Here is a 10,053-nt window from a genome sequence, read left to right as displayed (position 1 = left end):
GAGGACTTGTGGTCTTGATACACATCAACTTGTCTGTCCAGTGTCGGGTAAAGGAACATGAGAGGAGAGCAGCGGCTCCTGTGCTGTGATGACAGTGCTGGAGCCGATGAGCAGGTCATGTGGAAACAAGGCAGCGGTCAGCACTCAGGGGATGAGATGGCTACAGAGAGGCGTCAGCGAGGGATATCAGGCACAGAGAGGGCCATTAGCCAGCGGATGTCAGGAAGTCCAGAGGGAAGGTGGCACCGATGAGACCAGTCAGAGTTGTGCTCCATTTTTAATGACTCCCAGCCCTAGAATAGATGTCGAGATGTCCTGGTCTGGCCTGGCCTGACACAGATGCTGCGGCTCATCAGTCAAAACCCTCATTAAGCCCGTCTGGAGAAATCAATAAAGAGATGGTACTGCAATGGAGGGCCGCCCTGACGTATCTCTTTTATATTCATTTACTACGGCAGAAACCCATTTATTACATTACTGTGGTTACTTTTGTTGTTACCTCTCACCGGTTCATCCAAATCAGATGTTGTGCACACCTACTGAGAGCAGTAGTGATTGCTACTGGTATAGGATAAAACTCATAAAACTCTCCTGTAGGACGTTTTGAAGTGAGATCACAGTGCATTGTTCACCTTTTAGATTACAGTGATCGGCCCGAACAATAGCCCTAAATATTATATGACCGATGGACAAGAACAAGTAAAACTTCAGAAGGTCAAAGAGGAGGTGAGGCAAGGGGGCGTGCTGTGCAAAGCTTCAATTATATATTGTTCGAGGACGACAAGGTGACCATGGAAACGGAAATAGGAACTATAAGAAACCCGAGAGTGCTGGTGAGATCCCTAGCCCCTAAGATTACACTACGGTAGCACACAGGTGAAGTCTCTCTCTCTCCGTGTAGACCGCTCTCCCCATTGTCTCACCATGGACCTGCCCTCTCTTCTCCTGTGTATACTGCTGGAAATCTTGGCCGTGAGCTGTAAGTATGTCGCTTTCTCTATATCTCCATTTTTTCAGGTTCTCTTCTGCATGCATGGCAGGGCTTTGAGGTGAAGATGGGCACGTGAGTCAAGGTATCATCAGTTTTGAGATTTGCAAGGGTACAAGGTATGGGAAAGCTGCTATTGACATTTGGAAAAAAACGTGCGCTGGGTCATATCAAGATTTTCATTATGAGCACATCAGAGCATCCTGACCACTACTGACTAAGTAACTGATTTTTGTATGTTGGCTTCTACAGTCGTACCACATGGTTGATAAATTTGTAGATATTTGGTCAATACACATAATGTAATGTGTACACAAGACAATGTTGCTCTCACATCTAATACTACTTAGAAAACATCCTTGTGTGCTGTTGTGATCTCTAATCCGAATACTCCCATGAGATTGCCTTTGACAAAATAATGTGACTGTTGCTGACTCAGGGCAATTTCTTTACTGCTACTGACATGATTAGGTGTCTTATTGCTTTGAATTATGAGCCACACTAGCAGAACGATGGGGATAGAAAAGACATACACATTCTATGCATGTTATGAATAGTTGAGAATAACTAAGCAAATAAATCGGCATGGTCATTTCTGTCAACCATTGATGCGACTACTTTCTTTTTCTTCACTTCCATAGGAACTAATTAATGATAGACTAGATTCCATCATCTATAATCTGGTAATTCACAATACTGTATACTTGAACAATGTGATAAAGACCCTTAGAAGATAAATTCAGTGGAATTATACTTGTTCATGAAGAAAGAAATTGGAGCCTTTAGGAACAACAGATGAGGGATAATAACAATATAACAATAAGAAATTGTGGCCAACACCCCTTTTATGATTGTAAAATATGCCAAAGAGATAAAATGAGAAAGGAGATTCAGATAAACATCTCCAATGGGTCTAAAATCTGGGTCTGAACTTTCACTGGAGACAATGCTATAGACTGCTGGATACAGTAATTGTTGTTGTTTTTTGTTTTTTTCATGGTGACTACACTGTAAAAAAATTACAATATGTGGAAGTGACGATGTAATATTAAATCTCAATATTTTGTGGTTGTTGTTGTTGTTGTTAAAACAATTAAAAAAATTGCCAATATAGTCAGAAAACTTTGCTTTCCAATGCCACATCGGACGCCATCTGGAACTTTCCAATACCATCTCAAAAGTCATCTCGAACTATAGTAACATATTTTGAGATGACTTTTGATGCAAGCAACAATATATTGAAATCAAACAAATCATTCTGCTTGACCAAGATGATTGCTGTTCATCTACGGGAAAAAAAAAACTCAAAAAAGTGGTATCACAAAACAACAAGTGAAATACACTTGCCCCACTGGAAGATGTCTTTCCCTTTATTAATGAAAAATAACACGTTAAAGTGTTAAAATGAGTACAAAACTACACAACTTATCCATATTGTCATTTTTTTCAGTGCTTACAGTAACCACTAAAGAACACCTGAAAACAGAAGTTTCATTTTGCTCTTTTCAGCCCCTTGAGGTTCAAAGAAAGATCCAACAGACTTGTTGCATAATGCCTTTAGATACACCTATGTCCGTGGGTAGGTTTAACACGCCCAAGAGATGCCGTCTGTGATGTATAGAGTTACCTTTTCTGCTCTTCGCATGAAACACTGACTAATTATAGCGTGGGATCAATATCTGAGAAGGTAATGGAGAATATTCTTACATCCCTCAGGTACCTGTGTGTCTGGAACATCCATCAGTGGTGACTACACATTTTTTTTTTTATACAAACCTTCACATTGATGGCTGAAATAGGAGTATTGTGCGCAATATAAACTGGACATGTTAAAAAGCCTTGAAGTTTCCCCAATTCTAATGATGAGGGACCTCGTTTAATCTCATCTGGTCTGCCAAAGAATAGCACAAATGATGTTTCTAGGAAAGAATCACTCATTGCTCTTGACTACCACATAGCTCCAACCCAGCCTCTCGCAAAGAAAGACATCTTTGACTTGGGCTCAAACCCTTCTCCATAGAGAATATAGAGCAAAATGGGTTCTCCCTTACCCTTGCGTTAACATCAGAAACGTCGATGATGGCCACAGTCGGGGCACACAGATGCTGAAAGTGATTCCCTGTCTTCTGGAGATTGTGTGTTTTTATTGATCTGTTAAAGCATGGACCATCTGGGCCATGAAGTCCTCTGGTGTTTTCTTTATGACTTGTTTACTGCGCTTGCTAGCTCAGCAACTGTACTAAGTGTTACAAAGGGGGAGTGTGTATACTTGATTGTGCAGGATCGCTGAGGGCAACTGTGAATGTGGCCAACCTCAGTTCTATCTCACTCTCCCTCTCTGCCAGGTCAAGAGCTCATCCAAGGACGTATAGTGGGAGGATATTCACCAGCTCCACATTCAATCAAGTACATTGTCTCAATCCAGACAACCAGGGGTCAACACTTCTGTGGAGGCTCCTTGGTAAACAAATACTGGGTGCTCACAGCAGCGCACTGTAATATTGGGTGAGATCATTTTCACTTTGACATTTGTGAAGTCCAATAGAAAAGAATGCATTGTATCTAGTGTATCTAGTTTTGCTCCCAGGCACAAAGGCGATTTAAGTTGTCTACTTAATTTAAACCGGTATGCCACATCTGCACCTTTGATTTCTATACGTGTTCATTTTTGAGCAAGTCGTGATTTTTCTCTGAGGAAAGACGGCCACAAAGCTGTAATTATTTTTTCGAGCAGCAATAAAAAGCCCATTGACATGAGGCGACCTCAACTTGACATTGGTGTCCGTAAGTGTGTATATGTCGGGATTCATTAGCAGATTCAGGGGACCGCAGGGCCATATCACATTGTCAATTCTGTGACTTATCAAGGCTGAGAGAAAGTACGTGAAAGCGATACAGGCACGATTCTCACAATGAGAGGCATTGTGTGTGAATTTCTGTGGCACTGGAACCTGATTCAAGCATCTGATGACCTCGAGGCTAATTGACGACATACTTTCATAGACTCCAAAATACAAGCACCTTGGCTAGGAAGGAAGGAGCCCTTAAGAATAAAATGACTGCGTATTGAGTTTTATTATGTGAAATTTTATTTTTAGCAACATGACATATGACCGAGAGAGAGAATTGAGGGGGATAAAAGAGTTTGAGATCCCTTTTTGTTCAGTTTCATGACAGCGTGGGTTTGATTTGTTGGGGACAAAACGGCACATTATGTATTTTTTAAATAGCTTTTTCATGAAATGATGTTATCATTTTTGATTTATTATCACTTTTGATTATGATTCTGATAACGTGGAGGAATTCAAGACTGTATATCTCACAAATTATAAAACTTTCCTTGGAGTTCGCCATATTGATTGTAATTTTATTTGTTTTTTTGTTGTTGTTTTTTTTCATCTCCAGGGCAGATAAAATGATGATAGTTGCAGGAGACTACTCCCTGAGCATGTACGAGGGCACAGAGCAGTTCTTCATCCCCCATCTTTTGATACCCCACCCACAGTACAACAGCACCACAAACAACAATGATATTATGCTTATCAAGGTATAATTCACTTTGAAATATGACTTTTTTTTTTTACCAACTGCTTTCAATAGTAAATTTGTCCCATGCATAACTTTACACGGGAAAGCGTTACTGATAACAGATAGACTAAAATATTTTGTCCCGTAGATAGGGTATCACCTTGTTATTCTACACCTGGGAATGAATGCATTAGAGCTTTCATCCAGTGCATCAGCATGCTACTGAGACGGCTTCTCTCAATGTCTGCTATCTCTCCAGTTGAAAGCACCAGTGTTCCTGAACGGTTATGTGGCCGTTGCTCCGCTGCCCAGACAGGGCGCCTCCATAGCAGAGGGCAGAGTGTGCCGGGTGTCAGGCTGGGGTTTCACCAGCTCCAGCGGAGGTCAGATCCCTTCCTCCCTCCGCACGGTCAAGCTCCCAATTGTCTCCATCAAAAAATGCAACAGCAGTGACTCCTTCAACGGCAACATCACGGTCAACATGCTCTGTGCTGGTTACAGTGCTGGTGGAAAAGACGCCTGTAAGGTAAGGGCCACAGATTATTCCAACAGTACACAACGAAGGCTTACATTCAGACTGGCAACTCAAATCTGAGTTCTGGCAAATCCAGATTGGAATCAGAGTGCTTTTATCAAGACAAGACAGTGAAAAACCACATGGGAAATGATTTTTGCAAATCAGATTTAATCCATATTCACAGTTGGTTTGAAATGCAAGTAAAATACGAATTTCTTGATCTCAGGAATCAGGAACATTTTGTCATTTCATTTCATTTACTTGCATGAATAAAATGAAACGAAATATAATTTCCCCCAGCCCACAGCAGCGCAACACAAAGACAAAAACATATCCAAAAATTACAAGAACACATATATCAAACTACAAAAAAAAAATTCCCTATCCAAGAGAACGAACGCAGCATGACTGCTGGAACTGTCAGTCTGCATGAGCTAGCAGTTAGCTTAGCCTGCCCCGCTTCCTCGTACTGTCAGACCGCCCTCGGTGTTTCCTCCTCGGATGCAGCTCCAGGCAGGGCCGTGGTCCCTGGGCCTACTGGACGCAGCAGACCAAGTTCCCCCTGCCAGACACCTTCGACACACGTCCCCGCACTCCACACGACGACGACACTAAAAAACAGTCAACGCTAGGTGAGGCCGCTGCCAGATTGCCCCCGGTGTTATTGGAACTGCTGGTCTGCATGGGCTAGCAGTTAGCTTAGCCTGCCCCATTTCTGCATCCTGTCAGACCACCCTCGGTGTTATCGGAACTGCCGGTCTGCAGGATCTAGCAATTAGCTTAGCCTGCCCTGCTGTGTCCCAGTCTGGACGTTCCAATTGGATTTCACACTGTCCGAGTCACTCGTTTTGCTGCACGACTGCAGCACAAAACATGGCTGCATATATCAACCCCCTCCTCCTCCTGATGCTGTCTGGTAGGAAGGAGTTTTGCGCCACAATTAGACATTGCAATGATGTGAGGAGCGAGCAGATACATCCCCATCCTTCATGGCCTGCAGTTTGCCGTTTTGTTTCCGGTTAACATACGTACGTACACGTCACTAACACAACCACAAGTGCAGATATGTTAATGATGCCTGAACACACGTAGATCTGACCTGACCACTTGCAAATAAATGGACAGTCAGTCCTAAAGGTTGGATTTGAAAAACAAAACAGATTTGCCAGCAGTCTAAAAGGTAGCCTGGACACATCCAGAGTGGTGCTTGTATTTGATGCATTGCTTTTTACAGCTGGATTCAAGTAACTTGGAATCCCTAAGACCTGGAGTTACTTACTCCTGGCTTGATCAGATAGTTAGGAAATCCTTTCATTCAGAGTTTAGAGCTTGCAAAAATCACATTTTCATGTATAACACTGCACTCATGCTCTATCAGGGGGACTCAGGGGGTCCACTAGTATGTGAAGGCCGAGTCTACGGCCTAGTGTCCTGGGGAAGAGGTTGTGCCGATGCTCAGTATCCAGGAGTCTACACCGCTGTGTCAAAATTTCGACGGTGGATAGATCGCACCATATTCAGCTACTATAGCAGGTGTACCAATTATTAGAACACAGGGTTTTTCAATAACACAGCTCTGATCTTGAACTTGAAGCATGTCAATACTCGAGGAAGGAGGGTGTCCCGTTTTAATGTAGTCTCTCTTGTTTTAATATATTTCCTTTTATCAGTTGTGCATACTTGTCTATATATTATGTTAAATTTCAGGCTTGAATATTTATCAAATGTTAAGCAAATAATTGTTTAAAGCTATTTTTGAGACTCATATGGACTATCCAACAACACCTTCTTGGGGAGAAAAAAATACTGTAGGTTCATTTCCAACTCTGTCATCAATGTGCCATATTGCTGCTTATGTGGTTTCAACCTAAAGCTTAAGCTGCCTTATGAAGAACTATTCAAAATGCTCCCTGCAACTGCACTGTCCAGGGCGCAACAGCTGCAACTTCAGGACCAATGGGACATATGCATATATTTGATATCAGTGGGAGGAATTTTTGTCTTTGATCAGTCAGGTTACAGCTCTGTCAAATAAACACAGAGCTCGCTGGATCTTTCCAAACTTATTCTGCCCCCAGTTGACTTGGCCTCTTTTGGGCTGTTTTCTTCTACTGACTTCTGCGAATGTCATATACTCAAATCCTAGTGTGGAATTTTGCTCCTGTGCAAAAACTGTATATTTGGCTGGCTAAAATGCAGTATTGCAACTGCAATACTTCACTCATGCAGCCTAAAATAAGTTGTGCATGTGCTCACATGGTGGTGATACTTGAGGTTCAAGTGTATAATATTGACATGTACAATGATCTTTTTGTACCAGATTAATTTTCCAATGCTGATTCTATCTAATGCAGGTAGAAGCACCTAGATGGAGTTCACGCTGGTCTCATAGTCAGATGTGTAAACCTCTGGTGCAAATTTGACCAATAATCAAATGTTCTTACTCTAATTTTGGCCATCTGGAACAGGAAGTTGATTCTGTGGGGTGGTGGAGAATGTGCCTTATTTTGACAGAGTGGCTCCCCTCTGATAAATCTTTGCACACCTCTCCCTACCCAGAGAAAGCTTATAATGTAGTTTATTTTTATCATCACTGCCAATTTAACATGTTCGGCTGTATTTTGGACTTGTTTTGTTATCAAGATGGTGCTACGCATAAAGCACTTTCAACTTTGAGAGTTGTGTGAATGCACAGAATTAAATAAAAAGAAATAATTGAAATTGTGCGTGTTGTAAAACAGTGACATTAACTGTGTGTTTTTGTTGTTTTATATAATAAATCGCTACCATTTCAATCTTCTGTCTGTTTCATCCATTTCATGGCTGACTTCCACTGTTTGCACTTGCAATGCCAATGTTACAGCTTGATAGCTCTGCACTGCTCTGCACTGTGCTGAAGAGAGGACATATGAACAACTGGTTACACAATCTGCCTGGACTGATAGCTAGCAAACTCCCCCTCACATTGTGTCATTTATGTGACAACTGTGTAAAAGCATTATAGTGAACTGTACTGCTACTACCTAAACCATTATTACCAAGGCCAAGGAATGATTTTTATGTCTGGTAATCCTTTCCATTACAAAATGTGAGCATTGATCCAGATTCCATGGCCATCCTTCCTGCCTCTCACCACTCTCACTCAAACAGCTGATGAATTATCCTAAAGCTGGAACACCTTCATGAAATATGCATGGAGTCTGTCTTCCCTTTAAGCAATCTCTGTAATAGCTCTGAGGCGCTGCTAGGCTCCTTCCTCCTCACAAAGGTGACGGAAGGATGAGCATCACCACAGCCACCAGTGATTCGTCGAAGGGTCATGCGGAAACCACAGTCAGCCAGGTGAAATCTGTACAGACTGCATCACACCTGATAGGTCTAGGCGTATCACAACAGAATGAATAGTTGATGGCCTACTTTAGGGGGATCTCTGGTTTCAGTACCCGGCCATTACCCCCCCCCCCCCGCTCTGCGATGATGGGTGTGTTAGTGCCCTGTGTGATTGATGTTTGTGTCGGCTCTTATAACTAATTTTACAGGGTAGGTTACATAAAGGCCGATACCCATTGTTTTGTTTTCACAAGGCCCTCGGAGGGAGCTTTGGGGTATATCGCCTGACATGGTTGAATCAGAGTTCCCCATATGATTGTTAGTTACAAAAGGATGGCGAAATGTACTTGTTGTGTTTGCACATTGGATGCTTGCATAGCATGGACCCTGATATATGGAGACTACTATGAGCGGTCCCCCGGCATTAAGTCTCAAGAGGCTGTGCTTTGTGGCCGGGAGGACAAAGCATGTTATATGGAGTTTTTTTCTTACAAATGAAAATGGTTTCATCCCCAGAATTAGGCCACAAACATCCATTATTTTCCACAACTGGCCTTCAGTGGGAAAAGAAAAGTTTAAAGTAATGCCTTTGGCAGAGACTTGTCAAAATGTGGGAGGCTGGTGTTCTTACAGAATAATAAATTATAGCATAGTCAAGAAAAACAGCTCTGCACACCAGAGTATAAAGGCCCAGTGATGACAATGGATGTGCCAATAATCAGGCATTTTTTATATGTTTCTAAAAATCGTTTATTTAAAAAAGAAGAAGAAGAAGAAGAAATGTTCCAGGCCTTTGATGGGTTGTTAGAATAAAGTAGCGGTAGTTGAAAGAAGATGAAACAAGATTTCGTTGGCCCATGACTCGCTAAATCCACTAGGGGGCGTTTGATCATTAAATCATGAGGTATGCAAAACAAACGGAACAATCCTGACACTTCCTCCTCTCCTTGTCCTTGCTGCCCATAATTATCCCTTCTGCTCAAGTGTTGCGTCTGGTAATGAGCCCTTCACGTCACTTCATTTCTTTTTTTTTCAAATTCTACCTCATTTACTGGGAATCTATCAAAGATAATAGAAACAAACACCCATAATGTATATTGGTGGAGGAATGCCGCTGTTCTGTCTGCTGTTTGGTGCAGGCTGTGCTTCATTAGAAGGAAAGGAGAGATGAGATGGGGCAGAGCATTGGAGAGAGAGAGAGAGAGAGAGAGAGAGAGAGAGAGAGAGAGAGAGAGAGAGAGAGAGAGAGAGAGAGAGAGAGAGAGAGAAAGAGAGAGAGAGAGAGAGAATTTGCAGAATGACTGTCCTGCTATGACCCTGTTTACAGTCGAGGTGCTGACTCCTTGCTGCCAGGTGACTCTGTTGGAGTTCAGTGGCTTGTCAGGGACCTCCGAGGCATGACAGAGAGCTGCTGCAAGGAAACGTGACTGGATATTCTTTGGTCCTCACGTTAGAGCCAAAGAGCCAGACTCTTTATACTGCCCCTCGCACCCAGCCACGTGGAGATGCATGCACTTTATTTTCCTCAATTCTATCCTTAATTCTCTGACATGGCATCTGCCAGGAGGCTTTTTCATGAATATGGGACAGCAAGCATGTTTAAAATATGCGCAGGCTGGCTCAGCGTCTAGCAAAGGCTGAATGAATGGCTCAAACGCAAAGACGCAATTATGTATATTTTTTGATTTTA

The 10,053-nt window shown here is 42.4% G+C and overlaps 1 protein-coding gene across 1 annotated transcript; it reads left to right on the top strand.

Moving 5' to 3' along the window:
* The first annotated feature begins 924 nt into the window (after window positions 1–924).
* On the top strand, window positions 925–6,582 carry zmp:0000001088 (trypsin). Its single transcript, XM_056273420.1, has 5 exons — window positions 925–979; window positions 3,334–3,493; window positions 4,394–4,535; window positions 4,776–5,042; window positions 6,412–6,582. The coding sequence occupies exons 1-5, from the start codon at window positions 925–927 to the stop codon at window positions 6,580–6,582; spliced, it is 795 nt and encodes a 264-aa protein (XP_056129395.1).
* The last annotated feature ends 3,471 nt before the right edge of the window (window positions 6,583–10,053 follow it).

This window comes from Lampris incognitus, chromosome 2 (genome assembly GCF_029633865.1).
Source record: "Lampris incognitus isolate fLamInc1 chromosome 2, fLamInc1.hap2, whole genome shotgun sequence".
Lineage (NCBI taxonomy): Eukaryota > Metazoa > Chordata > Actinopteri > Lampriformes > Lampridae > Lampris > Lampris incognitus.
This window is presented reverse-complemented; position numbering and strand designations above follow the sequence as displayed.